Source organism: Berghia stephanieae, chromosome 4 (genome assembly GCF_034508935.2).
Source record: "Berghia stephanieae isolate SIO BIC M18660-M18661 chromosome 4, UCSD_Bste_1.3, whole genome shotgun sequence".
In the NCBI taxonomy this organism is placed as follows: Eukaryota; Metazoa; Mollusca; class Gastropoda; order Nudibranchia; family Aeolidiidae; genus Berghia; species Berghia stephanieae.
In genome coordinates, this window is record NC_088363.1 from 50,963,554 (window position 1) to 50,981,168 (window position 17,615).

Genomic DNA, 17,615 nt, shown 5'->3' on the forward strand with positions numbered 1-17,615 from the left:
TAACACATCATGTAGCACTCTTAGAATATACGTCACGAGGCTTTGCTAAGTACACATTTACAGCTGAGTCGAATTTGGTTGATTAAAATTCTGGAAATTCAGAAGAAAAAAAACCGATTCAAATTGGGTAATGTGTGTAAAGTGTAAAGTGTGTAAACGGACACTTATAGTTGAAGGATTATAGTAATTTTAATTTATTGATTGTAAATTGTAAAGATTCCACATTGGGTTTTATATAGCGAATCCATCTGCTCTGAAAATTACGCTGAGAATGACCCATGCCAAACACGAACATAATTACTTAAATTCTTATTGCTCTCAACTACACGCGCAGGTAATCACTAGGCACGCCCGCTGCTTTCTAACCTCTTCATCGCTGCTATGCGAGAGCCACTTTTTCGGAACTCTTTACTGTGAAAGTACAAATTCTCCTTAAAACATGCAACTAAGCAAAACAAATCTGTAAGCTGTTGCCTGTAAGACAAGTTAGGAGGAGCAGTAGCAGATAAAAGACAATAGATAGAATGCGCTTGGCCAAGGAGTTCACAACATTGCCATCCGGAAGTATAACGGACCAACACACAAACTCTGTGTAACCATGAACTTTTATAGTCTGGTTAATACAGTTTAGTGAGAACAACTCACAAACGCGGATGGCAAAAACAATAACAAAGGCCTGAGTGACGTCATCTGCATACTATCTATAGTAGTGAACAGGTAACCAGCACTAGACGCCCGGCAACCTTGTGTTTGATGGCAATGTTGTGAGCTTCTTAGCCAAGCACATACTATCTATAGAAGCATTTTAAATTAGATAGTATGCGCTTGGCTAAGAAGTTCACAACATTGCCATCCGGAAAGTATAACGGACCAACACACAAAACTGTATATGTAACAATGAACTTATAGATAGTATGCGCTTGGCTAAGAAGCTCATAACATTGCCATCCGGAAGTATAACGGACCAACACACAAAACTGTGTGTATCCATGAACGTTTATAGTCGGGTTAATACAGTTCAGTGAGCATTACTCACAAAACGCGGATGGCAAAAACAATAACAAAGACCTGAGTGACGTCATCTTCGAACCATCTATATAGTCTGGTTAATACAGTTTAGTGAGAAGTACTCATAAACGTGGATGGCAATAACAAAGACCAGAGTGAAGTCATCTTCGTTCTATCAATATGGGGTTTGTCGTTGTGAACTGTTTTCACGTGTTGAAACACACAATGAGTTCGCCCTGTGATATTTCTCTTGTGTGTGTTTGTTACATCACACCCGGTATTAAAAACTCATTTGACTTTCCTTCTCCCTCTTCTTTCAGGACAATCCACTCCGCCAAGTTAGCCACAGAAACGGATTTTACTTTGAAGATTAATTCAATTGCAAGTTTGTTTTGTGTTTTGTTGTTTGTCTTTTTTTTTCGGTTTTGTTTTGTTGGATTTTTTTTCATTTATTTGTTTGTTTTGTGTTGTTGTTTTTTTAAAGCCAAAGTTGACTAGGTTAAACATTTTAACCAAAGCTCCTGAGAAAAAGTGGCAAAATAATTTGTATAATAAAGTGATATTTGATCAATTTTGACTGCAGTACTACTGCATATGCGAAAGCACATTATTAATTGGAAATTCATATAAATTGACTTGCACCTTTTTGCAGGTCTGATAACCCAACTTGTTATGGTCTCATTGTTGTATTGGAAATAGTCTCAAACTCAAACCATCGCAAAATACGGTCCATGACAACAATGTTAAATCAGGCCCATATTGCATTCTGTTATCAGACCTGCATACATGTGCACATAGATATAGACCCTTTCATATAAATAGAGGAATTTCTCCGTTGATAAAGATTTTTTTTCACGAAATTTGGATTTATATTTCACACAGAAAAATGTTTAAATATGTTTGTTGTCTAGCAGATTTGGTCAAAAAATGAAGATTGCAATCATGGGAGCAACAGGAGTTACTGGCCTTGTTGTGGTCAGTGAGGTTCTGGATCAGGGTCATGACGTTGTTGCAGTTGTCAGGAACCCTGATAAAATGACTACAACCCATCCTCAGTTGACGGTAAGGATTTTTGTAAATCTAAATAATGATATGTCAAAGGACCATGACTTTAAAATCCACTGTCATGTGCAAGGATAGACACTCTGATATTGATATCCATTATAATGCTTTATAAAACAGAATTCCAAATGACTCCATCACAGGAAATACACCTTTTATAAATATTGTATCTACAATGATATTAGTCTATAGATGGAACGGAATTGACATCACTCAGCTCTTTGCTATTGTTTTTAGCCAGCCATGCTTATAAGAACTTCTCACTAAATTGTTTTAATCAGACTATAAATGTTTAAGGTTACAAATAGTTTTGTGTGTTGGTACGCTATATCTGACTGGATGTATGTTAATGAGTTTTTTAACAAACGCATAGCATCAATATTTTGTTAAGGTTATATAGCCTGGATTAAATTTGTTTCTTTCTTTGAATAAATGAAAATGAAATTTAAGGTGAGCAACTAGTATGTATATTGTTTATGATGTAATTGTGAAAGCATTTGGAATTTCTTCCATACAAAACCATAAAAACAACAGTTTTCATGACTTCGTAGTCACTTGTTAGCACTAGGAATTCTGTGCTTTAACATTGAAATTATATATAAGTTAATATATTCAGAAAATAAATTCTTCAATGATTCTGTTGACAGCAAACCTCATGCTTGAAGTTAAGTAATGTGAACTTTTTTTTTATAGCACAATATCCACTAAACATGCTCAGAACGCTTTACAAGAGGTCCCTGGCCAACAGCAACACTTAACATGTAGGACGGGATGTGATGCCTGTTAGGCGATATTCTTCTTTTTTTTTTCGGACAGAGACAATACTGTTAACGGCCAGGTACTCATTTTACACCTGAATACGGTGAATGAAGAGTCTTTTCCAAGGACTTATCTATGCGCCAAGCAAGGCTCAAACCCAGGACCTTCTGATCCGAAAGCGAGTGTCATACCACAAGACCACATAGCCACACATAAATCCTGCTGTAACATATGAAACGAATCATACAGTACAGAACAATTCATCAAGTCACAAACCTTTATTCTGAAGCACTTAACTTTTAAAATATTTTTACTCAGATTTTTTCTTTTTCATTTGCCTAAGGCAGATCTGTGTTTTAGATCATTTAAGCAGGAAAATATGAACTTATGGTTATAGATATTAATGAGGATGCAAGTAAAAACAATGATGCCTAAACATTTGTACTTGGTTTCATTGAAGTATTAGAGAATACTCAATAGAAAGGTGGGTTGCGTGCTTCAGAATTAAGGGTTGTGACTTGATGAACCGTTCTGTACCATATGGTTCATTTCATATGTTACAGCAGGATTAATGTCATATACGGAGAGTGCTTTGTGAGTTTAACCCTCTCTTTACCAACTATGTCAAAGCCCTCACAATCATAATGATACAATCAGCATCTTTTTATTCAGATTCTTTTGTTCATCCAAAAGTATTGTATAATCTTTTATTATTGTTATTAGAACTTTACACTGGGCAGTGATTGTTTTCAGAATGAAATCACATATAACACGTGCTTATCGCTCTTGAGAGTTAGTAAAAAAAATCTATTTTGTTATGAAAAGGTATGGCATTTCAAGAAAAATCATTAAAATGATCAATAAAGAAAGAGTGAAATAACGGGGTAATTTTGAGAATATATTAGTTTGTATAAACTTTATGAAGACCTCAGACGCACATTCCTCTTTTCCTTCCATCAAAACCAATTATCAATTAGGCAGTCACCTGGAATGACTACTATAACTGAAGGTCATCCAATTTTTATATTTACGTCACACGGCACAAGAACACAGCTAGTGCATCGCCTTTGTAAACTCATAGCAGGACACATGTCAAAAAATTACATCACAATTCAAAGTCATAACCACCTTAAGAAAGAGTAGTTAGTTGTATTCAATAATTCAACTATTGGTCTTATTTGCTTCCTTGAGCACAACTAATTTCATCTCACTTCTCACTTTTTTGATGATGTCTGTATTGTGAAGCCAATTTTAGGGAATTGTCAAGCTATAAGGGTTAATGAAGACTACCTCGGAGCTGGTTTGAATTAGTAAATAAATATCTATTTGCAGTCTCCAGGTGTATGCCAAAGATTCAAATACTATCTGTGCTGTAATATTAAGTGCGTGGCCAGGGTCTATCACTATCTCATGCATAATTTTTTTATTCTTAGGAAGAAGAAGAAAATTTTAAGGTATGTATTCATGATTTGTCTGTTGTTTCCAGGTTGTGAAAGCAGATCTGACGGATTCATCCCAACTCGTTGAGCATTTCCGAGGTTGTGATGGTGTGTTGTCAGCCATTGGTGGCCAAGGAGGGATGTTTACACCTTGTGACACTTACACCACCACTGGAAAGGCTGCCATTACAGCCATGAGAGAGGCAGAAGTCAAGAAATTTATTTGTATGACGGCCTGGGGAACTATAGGTAACCTTCATATAGATTAAACCCCTTGCCTCAAAATTATGTATTCTGTCAGAACGGTTTAGATACCAAAAAATGAATTTATATCAGCAAAAATATGAGAGTTGGGTTAAGTTTGTTTTATTGAGAAAAATCAATATAATTTTTTAGACTGAGAATAACTAAAAGTTTACATTTATTATCATTGTAACTTTAGAATCCCTCTTTTGTCAAGTGGATGGAGCTCATAACGGGAATGTGGTCAAATAAAAACCACAGTTGGGCTGGAATCGTAAGCCTTGGCTGGTAACTTTTCCAGGTGAAGGACACTCTCAAATAAAACTGCCAGTGCCTTGTAGGCAAGTCTTAAATGGCTAAAGGCTAAGGAAGTACATGCCACCAGAAAATCAGCCCGAAGACAAGTATTGAAGGTTGAAAGGTGCAAGTAGCCCAAAAACTGCAGCGACATGTGCATAATGTCTTAAGTAATGAATTTAAATGAAATCCATATATCCATGCCGGACAGGTGTAATGCCAGGCCATAAAGGCTCACCCAAGCAGGTGGTATCTTGACTTCCATTTGGGGAACCAGGGATGGAGAAACAAGGTTATTCATTTGGAGCCACAACACAGCAGGTAAATAAGAGATCACTCACCTTACTCCAGTGCAACGCAGAAGGATTATCTCAAAGGAAATTAGTTTTATCTTGATGAAAAACTTCAAGATAAAATTGATATAGCCTACATCGAAAAAAAAAATGCATCTATTTAATGATATGAGATTTACAAAAAGAGGATGTCAATGCCTAAGACAAAATAGACAAGATCATAAAGGAGGAATACTTTTGCTAATTAAAAAGAGATACTTATTCTTGGAATAAAGTACCAATATGTATCCACAGACTGATGGAGAAATACATCGTCTCAATCACCATCTACAAAGAAATATATATAAGATCTTCAACTGCTACTGCTACTCTCCATCTAGCAAAATATTTAATCTAGACAGGATAGAAGTAAAAGACCCAAAAAAATGTTCAACAATCATTCCCAAAGGTGGAGATATGATCGCCTTGAGGAGATGAGATAAAAAAATTGGCACATAGAAACCAATCTACAATTGTTTAATAATTAATATGATCCATCCACTTATATCTCAAGAGCATGGACAGCAACCTCAAGCCTAGATTTTCCCTTGCCACAGAGGACATAGATTTTAGAATATCCCGTACTGTCACGTCGCAATTTACAGGGAGTGGCGTCAGATCAGTATTCACAAAATACAAAACCAGGACCAAGTAAGTAGAACCCTCATCCTCCTGAGGTGGAATTATAAAAAAGCAAATTGGGATGCCTTCCAAAAATTGACAAACCAGTCAAGCCTAATCTAGATATCAACTCTAAATCTAAGAATATCAGTAAAAGAGCCAAAGATCTAATAGAAACTATCCTGAAGACAATATTTGCTTTATTTATTTTTTTTAGCCAAGGCGATTTAATATTCATCTTTTTTTTTATTTCTTTCCTTCATCTTATGTGCTCCCAAAGAATTCTGTGACAGTTTATAAAGATCAAAGAATATTCAAAACAAACACTCCATGACTGCACCAAAAAATAAGTCGAAACAAAAACCAAAATATCAGAACATATTAAAGAAAATTAAGCAGAAAATGAATAGGTTACGATTTAGACAGATGATACAGCAACATCAGCAAGCCAATTTGAGGGAGCTGAAATTCACATCTGAAAGAGAAACACAGGAGAAGTACTCCACCAACTATAAAGCTGAAGCATTGGCAATCAAAGAAAGAAAAATCAGGGAATCAATCACCTCTGTTGATGATGAAATGCTGGCATGTCTACCGTCGTAGAATTTCCAGATTTGTCCCAAATATTTTTAAAGAATAACGTCTGTCTTTTAAAATACTGAAGTTTACTTTTTGTCTCAGTGAAAAAAATTGATCGATCATTTTTTACCACCTCTTGAATTTAAAAATTAATACAATCATGAACGTTTATGTTAAAACTTATATGACATCAGACATCATCATCATCTCCACGAGCAATACTACCACCACCATCCCCATATCATTATCCCTACCACCACTACTATAAGTACCACCACCACCACATCATCATTCCTACCACTAGTATTACAACCAGTATTACAACCACCTTTACGTCATCTCCACTAACACTACTACAACGACCATCATTTCATCAGCCATCAACTAATCATATAATTAAGAAATTGGTAAGCTATCCTTTATCACAATAATTGGGTAAAAGATTTCCTCTTTTTTTTTATGACCAGTCATTCTTACCCAAGGCGGTGTTATCGTGAGTTGTCCAAATATTCTAGGGAATGAGGATATCCCATTTGTTGCAAGTACATTGGTGATTACTAAGTTTTAACTTTTGCACCATTGTAACTAGATTATGCTCTTCATATCAGACGTTTTCCTGTCTTTTTAAGGCATTGCTATTGCACAATATATTATTCATGAAACTTGAGGTTTTATTTGTAAAATGTCACCGAAATTTGAAATTGAGGGTAGGTACGCCTGCAAAATAGTCTTCTATACAGATGCCAAACTTGTATTAGACACGTTAAACAACACAATACAAACAGATCCAATGAGATGGAGAGAAAGATAAAGGGAGCAAATGTGACTCATATATAAGGGAACAACACAAAACAAACGGCGTTTCGATGGTCTTTTTCAAGTAAACACGAAATATATATAGATTGTCATAATAGTTGAAACATTATAGGCAAAAATGTGTGTGTCCGTGTGTGTGTGTGTGTGTGTTTGCGTGCAAGGGAAGAGAGATGGGGAGGGGGGGGGGGGGTTGTTATTGAAAAATACTAGACAGCGATAGTGCTATTATTGACCCCCTACCTACCCTATTAAGATTCCTGGTCAAGATATGAAATGAAATATCAGATATTTTGGGCATAATGGGATCTGACGAAACACAATAAGAAAACATTTATGAAATTGGTGAAATAAAGTCAACTATCAAGATGCACCCAACTTTGAGAAAAGTGACCCAATCAAAATTTTTAATCGAAAAAAATCAGTAAACAATGTTTAAACTAGGATCAGGAACAATCGCCTGAAACACCACATGCACAAGAGGAGAAACAGGCATGTGTGAATGTGGAGAAATAGAAGGCAACGCCCATTATGTACTCCAGACCTGCCCAAAGTATGCAACAAGAGAGGAGTTTTGGCCTATAAGAAGAGAGGGAATGAAGGATAAGAAGAATCCTGCACCTGGTTTACCCCTACATAATACTACTGTTTTGAGCTGATGAATCACAAGTTGTTAAAACTTGAATGGAAAATTTATTGGCAGTAGTAAATATTTGATAGTAGCTTGTTTTTGATTATTCAAATTTTGTCATTTTGAGATCAAATTGTTAAATCTTAAGCATAAATCAAGGTTGCCGATATTCCATAATATTTAAGGAATTCAGTATGTTAAAAAGCCTCAGTATAATTTCCAATCGCCTGATGAACAGTAATAAGTTAGTACGTAATATCCTTTTATTGGAATTCAGTGTTCAGATAGGGGTTGGTCGATGTGTTTGCGTAGTAGTTCAGAATATTTTTGCCTCCTGAATTGACAACCCTGTTAAATGATGAAATTTATTAATTTCATTGAGAAGAGCCAGTTTTGTTTCTTAGACTTTAAAAAAATAGAATTTACTAATTTTGATCATCTTGCTTTAAAAATAGTTTTCTTTTAGTTCTTTTCAACATCACACCAGGAGGTCAACTTTAGGGGTCTCTTCTTTTCTTTTATCTGTTTCATTGAATATAACCATTTGATTTTGTCTCGATCTGGTTTGGATCCTAAGCTATGTATATTATATTGGTAGTCACCTCTTCTTTTTTTTTTTTTTTGCAGACGTTCCAAATCTTACTTTTATCTGGAAATGGATTTTGAAGCCAACATACATGCGTAATATCGTGAAAAATATGGCCGAGTTGGAAGAGTTTTTGCAGAATGACTGCATGGACATCAATTTCACAGTTGTTAAACCGCCACGTTTAACGAACGGCAACAGTAGCAGTGAGTTATATTTGATCACATTTCAGTAACTTTCTTACCACAGACCTGTTTTCCATACCATTTTATTTGTGATAGTTTTCATTCTAAACTCAGAAGTTTTGGTGGAGAACCGCAATATTTGCTGAGAAATAAAGGCTATTAGGAACAGGCGGTCATCTAGTAGGTATACTCATTATACCACTGTATTGTATTTTTGTTATTATTACTTTTTGTTGAATCACTCAATTAGTCTTTGTAGCTATGAATTGGAGAATCTTTTTGTAACCCACAAGTAAATAGAAAAATGAAGTCAGTAAAGAAGTCCCATAAAATGTTTGTCATAATGGTTTTCAAACCTCTCTCTCCCTCTCTCTCTCTCTCTCTCTCTCTCTCTCTCTCTCTCTCTCTCTCTCTCTCCCCCCCTCTCTCTCCCTCTCTCTCTCTCCCTCCCTCTCTCTCTCTCTCCTCTCTCTCTCTCTCTCCTCTCTTCTCTCTCTCTCTCTCTCTCTTCTCTCTCTCTCTCTCTCTCTCTCTCTCTCTCTCTCCTCCTCCTCTCTCCTCTCTCTCTCTCTCTCTCTCTCTCTCTCTCTCTCTCTCTCTCTCTCTCTCTCTCTCTCTCTCTCTCTCTCTCTCTCCCTCACACACACACACATACACACACTCACAAACAGTTACTAGTACATTCCTTTTTTAATAATGAATTTCAGGCAAACCACTCCAGGTCAGCGTGGGACAACTTGTGGAGGACTATGAAACCAACGTAATCAGTCGACGTGATGTTGCTAAATTCATGCTGTCATGTTTGGAAACAGACGAATATGATAAGAAGTTGGTTTCTATCACGTCCCGTAAAGAATAGTAACAGATGCAACGGCATTTGAGGGATTACAAGGAAAATGTCACATCCATATCCATTTTTTTAAAATGAACTATCGCAGATTTTTTTTTTTAGATTTTATATATATATATATGTTTTGTTTTGTTTTTGTTTTTTTTTTTTTTTTGTTTTTTTTATTATACCACTAACATTGACATTTCATTTCAGAAGACATCAAGCTGTTTGAGTCAATTCCCTTCACACTGATGCACACAAATCATTGTCTTTCCAATGTCTATTGAACATAGAAAAAAAATTGCTCAAGAATGTATTATTCTAAAAAAAATTTTATTTGTACTCTGCGGATGGAGGAAATAGGCATTCGACAGTTTTTTCTTCTAGAATAAGTCGTAAGAAAAGGGAAAATTTGCGCATAAAGTAAAGTCATAGAGGTTTTAATTCTCTTATCAATGCAAGAACTTGAAAGAATTCTATTCAGTGCTGTGCATGACCTGTCTTCTCTTTAGATTTCATTCCATCAATTTCGAAATTTGGAATTTTTCCAGGGTTTGCTTTTTTGTTTTTTTTAATACAAAAATAGACGTTTTCTCATTTGTGAGATTAATGGCAAAAGAAAATCTGAAATCTCAAAAAGAAAATGGAAAGTAAAAAGCATGATTAACTCCCTCAACCCTAGCTCTATACCGCTTTGTCTGCTCTCCCTAGAGTTTTTACATTACATTACATTTCAACATTTTAAAAAATTATATTTAATCGCCTAATCTAAAAGAAAATTGGTAGGTACATAGTTTTGTTCAACCACCACTAGCATGCAACACTTTTTTAAAACAGCTTCAATAATGGGCATATAATTTCTCAGAAAAATGTGACTAATGACGAGGTAAATGTAACCACGGCCAAAGTCATCTTGTGTCTTTAAAAATCACCCAAAATGGCACACGTTCTAACAGGAGAAAGTTTTGAGTTTATTCAACAACTTTTTGACCAGACATAGAAAGTCTAGTCTGTTGATAAAGAAAAATGATGGTTAACCTTTCTTTACACTCTACACCTATCAATGGAGAGGTCCATGCAGGCTACTGGTTGGGGTTCCTGACCTCCCATAGTGGTACATACTTCATCTTCTATCCCCTTATATCTGTTTTCCAACATGCTTTCTGTCTTTGTCTTGGAATGAGATTACTTGGTTTTTTCCTGGCCCTGGCAAGAGTCCTAGCTGGGAGGGAAACAGTCAAATGCATAGTTATTGTTTTGGGAGATGATATATTTTTCCTTGTAAATCATCTCTCTTTTATGTATTATTATATTTGTTATTTTGAATGCATAATGTAGGCATTTGAGTGTATTCCTCTTTGTTGGATTTTGTGCTTGTGTCCGGATGAGACTTATAGGTGATCTCAAACTACGTGCATTGGTGGTATGCTCTTGGAATCTACATCTGATCCCTATTTGTTCCCAGTTCCCCTATGTCTTACCTTTTCCTGGGTGCTTTAATTGTAATTCTAGAACTTTTTACTTTCCCACTTTCTTCCTTTTGACTGGCGCTCATATAACCTAAATGTGTTGCAAGTGCCGTAAAACCCTTAAAAACAAACAAACAAACATGCAGGCTATTTTGGTGATTGTAGTGTAGGGAATGAAGATTTGTGCATATCGAGATAGTCAAAGTTAGGGTTGAGTTAGTTAATATGTCAAAAGAATCTCTGTTTCAGTATTTTGTTAATTATGTCTTGATCTTTGCCATTTTTATGTAAATTTTTTAAAATTAATTTTTCTATTTATTTATATTTCTTGTTTTTATAAAATTTTGTTGAATTTATGCAACTGATTAATATTGGTGCAACACATAAATTTAGTGTGTTACCGTTTGAGATATTCTTACATCGAGTTTATGCAGCTGATTGATATTGGTGCTACACTTAAATTTAGTGTGCTACTGTTACTTACTGTTTAGGATGTCTCTGCAAACAATTTTGGCAGTCAATTGATATATATATATTCTACCTAAATATTGATGTGGTACTGTTTCAGATGTCTTGATTCTTTATTCTTACTTGTAAATACAGCAAGATTCAATTATTTTAGGTTGGGTCTCTTTTCCCTTTCCATGGTGCTCTCATCTTTATTCTTGATTTACATTACTCGTTTGTTTTTTACCTGACCTTGGCAATAGTGGTGAGTTCTGTTAAGACTGAGTACCGATAACACCGGTACTGACCTTGCCAGTAATTTCCTGAGATTAAGAAGTTGAGAAATAGAGAAAGATAAGAGGTCTGAGTGGCATTTTGACACTCAGTTTCAGTACTACGACATTTCTTCTATCATCTTTTACCCCTTTTATGTTGCCTGTTGCAAGTTAAGCCTTTAAAAACAATTATTTTAGATTCACATTTGTTTCACTCACAAGGGAATGGCATCGGTCTTGGGTGCAATCATTTGTTATTTCCTCTCTGTTTACCCAACAGTGATTTGGTGACTTTTGGCAGATTGCCTTTCCATAGGCTACAACATATCCAATGATGAATAAGCAATTTTTATTGTCAACTTAAAGCTGCAGAAACCGGGATAAACTTCATCCCTATGGGTTGTTTGATTGTTGTGCAATTATATATTTGAACAAAAACTGCACCTGCAGTACATATTTACAAAATATTGTAACAAATTATTTACCTCAGAGAGGTCTGAGTTTGTTAATAAATATTTTTTCTTTGCTCCTATTTTTAAGATAACAATAGCTATTATTTGGAAGAATGCACCAAATTTGTTATAGAATTGTATCTTTTTTAATTTTTCTTTATCTCATCATAATATGATTTGATTAAAAAATTTATTGTAATAATGCTTGACAAAATATGTAGTATAGAAACATTTCGTGGCATGCAATTGTATACAGTGGAAGTTGGATTCAACAAGGTCTTTAGGACTAGACCTCGTTGAACACCTCTAATTTGAACTTGTGGAGGGAAATTCAATTAATCACTATGAAAAAGTTTATTATATTTACCTCCTTCAGACACACTTGGTGGCACTGCGAATCATTTTGAGGTTTTTTTGTTTGTTTGTTTGTTTTTTTGTGGGGGGGGGGGGGTATTTTATTTGCAAAGTTTGCATAAATGAAAGTGGACCGTTCTCTCTCTCTCTCTCTCTCTCTCTCTCTCTCTCTCTCTCTCTCTCTCTCTCTCTCTCTCTCTCTCTCTCTCTCTCCCTCTCTCTCTCCCTCTCCCCCTTTCTCTCTCTCTCTCTCTCTCTCTCTCTCTCTCTCTCTCTCTCTCTCTCTCTCTCTCTCTCTCTCTCTCTCTCTCTCTATCTCTTGTATCACGTTGTGGATTGCATTTCTTTGGTAGAAATGACCTCATTGAATGCGACTTTATGAGCTATGATGCTGGTTGAATGAGTTTTAATTTACAAAGAAAATATGCCAAGAAAAGGGAATTTCTGTATACCTTCTTGATCATAATTTCTTGTAGAACTTAGAATGTGACCTTGTTGAGTCTGGTACCCACTGTATATATTTTTTTACTTGTACTTAAGTTATCTAATCCATAATGTTAGTTATGCAATCCATCGTAAGGTTATTATTATCATTTATTTTAATTTTACCGCTTATTTTATGTAAAATGCCTCTAAGTATAAAATGGATTTTGACATTTTATCCAAGCTATTATTGGGATGGGAGCATCACCCTTGAATCATATACCTATGATGTTCGCATGGGTGTACGATCCGATAGTGATGTCGTTTCTTCTTCTCTTTACTAGCCTATCCTGCTTCTTTGGTTTGTGATTGTATTTTTGACAGGGGATATTTTTTTCTCTGTAAATCTTCTGCCTGTTTGTTCTTGGTTATTTATAATTTAGCTTATGATATCTTTAGGTTATGATTTTGATTTACATTTGTACTATTTTTGTTAGATTGCTTGTTTTTTTGTTTCAGCGGTCTCTCATATAACCTCAATTGTGTTGGAAGAGACCTAAAGCAACAAACAAACAAAACAAGCTATTATTGTATGATCCTTTTGAATTGTAATTGTGACATTTGTTTGCCATTTACTCCATTTTCCAATGAGATTACTTCAAAAACATTATTTAAAATATGTACTGTTGTGATGACACTTTTCGAACATCTAAATATTGTCCTATTATAAGATGATGATCAATTTACAAACACACAAGAAGATTGAGACTTCGTTTCTGAGCCACTTGTTATTGCTGGGTCGGGTTTTCTGACCTCCCATGAAGCTTATAAAGATCATTTGCTGTGCCTTCTATCCATTTACAGATTTTCCTTCTACTCATTAAGTTGGCATGGTATGGGTATACAAGTTGCTTAGGTGTTGGATCTGTGCATCAAACATATATATTGAGACCAAATAACTCCATTGTTCCTTCAGATATTATAATTAGAGTAATAAGGCTATTCTTTTTTCTACTCTGTCTACGTAAATCATTTGTGTGATCATGAATATCTACTTATTTCTTTATTACAATTTTTCCAGCTTTTATGTGCCATTCTGGATGATTTTTATTATTCCTTGTTGCAAATATAAACCTGTAATCAATAGGCAGCAATTGTTGAACATTATGATGCGCATGCAGAATGTAAAAGTTGCCAAGTTAAAGCTTTTGACTTTTTTCTGTCTTTCAAACTTGTCATTTTTTATCCCATATTTATGTCCAACACGAATCTGTTTCATTTTCAGACTACCCAACATATTCTTTTGATTAGTTGCAGGTTATTAGAAGGTGGCTTAATTTGATTTCCTGGGTTGGGCTTTTTTTTACCACCCATTGTAAACAGGAGGCTTCTTGCTGTGTCTTTTATCCCTCTATATTTGTTTTCCGAGTTTCTACCTTTGTCTTGGAATGAGATTACTTGGTTTATCTGACCTTGGCTAAGTGTGATAAATGTGGTATTAGTGTTAGGAGAGGAATTTTTTTTCTTGTAAATCTGTTATGTACTGTTGTTGTTTTTTTTAAAATGTTTGTAAGCATTTGAGTGTCTTCCTCTTGGTGGGATCGTGTACTTTTGTCTGGATGAGACTTTTAGGTGATCTCAAACCAAGTACACTGAAGGTGTGCTCTTGGAATTTACATGTCTTATTCGTGTGTGCTTTAAATATATCTAGACTTTTTTTTTTTTTACTATCCCATTTTCAGTCTTTTTACTGGCGTTTAAATGACCTATATGCCATTAAACCCCTATAAACACTTTGATTTCAATCAAAAGTTTTTGATTTGAAGGTTTTGTATTCTTCAAGTTAAGCATCCACGTCATTCTAAATCCCTGCTATATAATTCTGCTTTTATGTGAGTTTTCATGTACTAAAGATTTTGCTAACAACTTTGCAAGTGAGAAAGGTTATGAACTAGACCTTCGGCTTTTCGATAAAGATTGTGTGTTAGTTTGAGCACATCAAAGTCATATTGAATGTGAGGAAGGTTTGGTTTACATCGAAATTTTTAATGTCAATTGTTTGATTTCTAACCATTTGGCTACTGGGTGGGGATCCTGGCCTCCCATAGTGGGCAGGTAGGTACATGCTGTCTTCTATCCCCCCATACCCGTTTCCTGTCATTGTCTTGGAATGAGATTACTTAGTTTTGTCCTGATCCTTGCCGGAGTTCTGGGTGGGGTTCCCTACCTCCACAGTGGGCAGGGAGGTACATACCATGTCTTCTATCCCCTTATATCTGTTTTCCAACATGCTTTTCTGTCTTTGTCTTGGTATGAGATTGTTTGGTTTTGTCCCGACCCTGGTCGGAGTCCTTGGCTGGGAGGGAAACAGTCAAATGCGTAGTTTTGGGAGATGATATTTTTTTCCTTGTAAATCATCTCTCTGTTATGTATTATTAAATTTGTGTATAATGAAATGTAAGCATTTGAGTGTATTCCTCTTTGTTGGATCTTGTGCTTGTGTCTGGGTGAGACTTACAGGTGATATCAGACTAAGTACATTGACGGTATGCTCTTGGAATCTACATCTGATCCCTATTTGTTCCCAGTTCCCCTATGTCTTACTTTTTCTTGGGTTCCTTAATTGTAATTCTAGAACTTTTTACTATCCCATTTTCTTCCTTTTTACTGGCGCTGATATAACCTAAATTAGCGCCGTAAAACCCTTAAAAACAAAAAAAAAAACTTGCCAGAGTTCCTTGGCTGGGAGGGAAACAGTCGAATTTATAGTTATAGTTTTGGGAGATGATATTTTTTTCTTTGTAAATCATCCCTCTGTTATGCATGTAATATGTTTAGTTTACATATTATATTATATGATTGGTAAACATTTGAGTGTATTCCTCTTAGTTGGGACCTGTGCTAGTGTCTGGATGAGACTTTTAGATGATCTCAAACATAAGTACTTTGGCGGTGTGCTCTTGGAATCTACATCTCTGTTCCCTATTTGAACCAATTCCCCTTTGTCTTATCTTTTCTTTTGTGCTTTAATTGTAATTCTAGAACTTTTTACTATCCCATTTTCCTCTTTTTTACCGGCGCTGATATGACCTTAATGTGTTGCAAGCGCTGTAAAACCCTTAAAAACAAAAACAAAACAAACCATTTGGCTTTGTTAAGATCTGTACACTGTATCTTCAACAAAGTTCGTCAAATGGTTATTAAAATCCTTAAAGTCATAGAAGTTATCTTGACCCTTTTCAAACCATGTCTCTTGAGAGACATTGTTCTAATGGCTGCACTCCATTGCTCAGATGTGTAAATTTTAATCTTTTTTTCTGACAGTCTCAATTGATGAATGTTTACAATATACATTTGGACCGCTATAGTCATCAATTGTTGATTCTAAAATCACCAATTTATTTTACATCACAAGTGCTCAATAATAAATGTCCCATGGTTGTGTGTCGCAATTATATACTGGGCCATGCAATGCTTTTCATAATATAATATTTAATATAATAAAGAGAAATAATGAAAATAAAATTTTAAAATCTGTTGTCTCTCTAATGTGATGATTCCGTTGTCCTAGTAGTCATTCAGTCATTTGGCCCATAGAGAGGGAGTTTATCCCGGTTTCTGTAGCGTGAAATGAACAATAGCGATTTCTTGGAACCCTTTTGATAGGATGTAGTCTATTGCAAAGTAGTTTCCACCAGGAAAAAGAAAAGCTTGACTTCTTTCAGGATCGAACTCTGCCTCTTCGCATGTGAAGAAAGTGCTCTACCAACTGAGCTATTGGACTAGAGGACCCCCTCCATTGTCCATGGTGTATAAGAATGATATGTTACATACTCCGTCCATCTGGCATCAATCAGGATGAACCAGATTAAGAAAATCGAGATTAATGTGAACTCCATCCTAAATTGTTGGTGATTGTCACATCAGTATGTCATCCAAAGCGAAAAACTTTGGTGTTGTGCTGGACGACTGTTTCAGCATGGAGCAGCAAATAAACCGCTGGGTGGAAAACCGACTTCCCATAGCGGGTGGGGGATCTTTGCTGTGTCTACTTACCCTAATACTAATATGTCTCTTTTCCAATTGTTTGTTTATTTTTATATTTATATATTCATCTATCCAAAAGAGAGAGAGAAAAAAGGGGGAGGGAGGCGTGTAGAAATAGAAATAGGAGAAAAAAAAGTGGTGGAGCCAGGATTCGAACACACAGCGTCGATCTCGACATGCCTTCTAAGACAGACGACTTTACCTATTGGGCCATGATATCCACTCCCATAGTGGGCAGGGAGGTACTTGCTGTGTCTTATATCCCCCTATATATCTGGGTGGGGTTCCTGACCTCCAATAGTGGGCAGCGGGGTACATACTGTGTCTTCTATCCCCTTATATCTGTTTTCCAACATGCTTTCTGTCTTTGTCTTGGAATGAGATTACTTGGTTTTGTCCTGGCCCTGACCTGAGTCCTAGCTGGGAAGGAAACAGTCAAATGCATAGTTATTGTTTTGGGAGATATTTTTTTACTTGTAAATCATCTCTCTATTATGTATTATTATATTTGTTATTTTGAATGTATAATGTAAGCATTTGAGTGTATTCCTCTTTGTTGAATTTTGTGCTTGTGTCTCAAAGTAAATTGATGGTATGCTCTTGGAATCTACATCTGATCCCTATTTGTTCCCAGTTCCCCTATGTCTTACTTTTTCTTGGGTGCCTTAATTGTAATTCTAAAACTTTTATCTATCCCATTTTCTTACTTTTTACTGGGGCTGATATAACCTAAATTAGCGCCGTAAAACCCTTTAAAAAAA

General features: G+C 35.5%; 1 protein-coding gene across 3 annotated transcripts; it reads left to right on the top strand.

Annotated features, from left to right (window-relative positions):
* Nucleotides 1–432: 432 nt before the first annotated feature.
* On the top strand, nt 433–16,340 carry LOC144970767 (flavin reductase (NADPH)-like). 3 transcript variants are annotated; one of them, XM_078910767.1, is made up of 7 exons: nt 469–515; nt 704–717; nt 1,329–1,389; nt 1,923–2,070; nt 4,316–4,517; nt 8,412–8,576; nt 9,263–16,340. In XM_078910767.1, the coding sequence occupies exons 4-7, from the start codon at nt 1,936–1,938 to the stop codon at nt 9,412–9,414; spliced, it is 654 nt and encodes a 217-aa protein (XP_078766893.1). In that variant the 5' UTR covers nt 469–515; nt 704–717; nt 1,329–1,389; nt 1,923–1,935; the 3' UTR covers nt 9,415–16,340. The 3 variants fall into 3 exon arrangements, with proteins under 3 accessions (XP_078766895.1, XP_078766894.1, XP_078766893.1); XM_078910768.1 differs by having other exon boundaries at nt 454–717; nt 1,329–1,393; XM_078910769.1 differs by lacking the exon at nt 1,329–1,389 and having other exon boundaries at nt 433–717.
* The last annotated feature ends 1,275 nt before the right edge of the window (nt 16,341–17,615 follow it).

Bases quoted from the DNA above. Each gene is read 5' to 3' on its own strand.
- LOC144970767 (XM_078910769.1), top strand. From the start codon at position 1,936: ATGAAGATTGCAATCATGGGAGCAACAGGAGTTACTGGCCTTGTTGTG. The intron at 2,071-4,315 runs GTAAGGATTTTT...TGTTGTTTCCAG, and splicing joins CAACCCATCCTCAGTTGACG to GTTGTGAAAGCAGATCTGAC. The intron at 8,577-9,262 runs GTGAGTTATATT...AATGAATTTCAG, and splicing joins AACGAACGGCAACAGTAGCA to GCAAACCACTCCAGGTCAGC.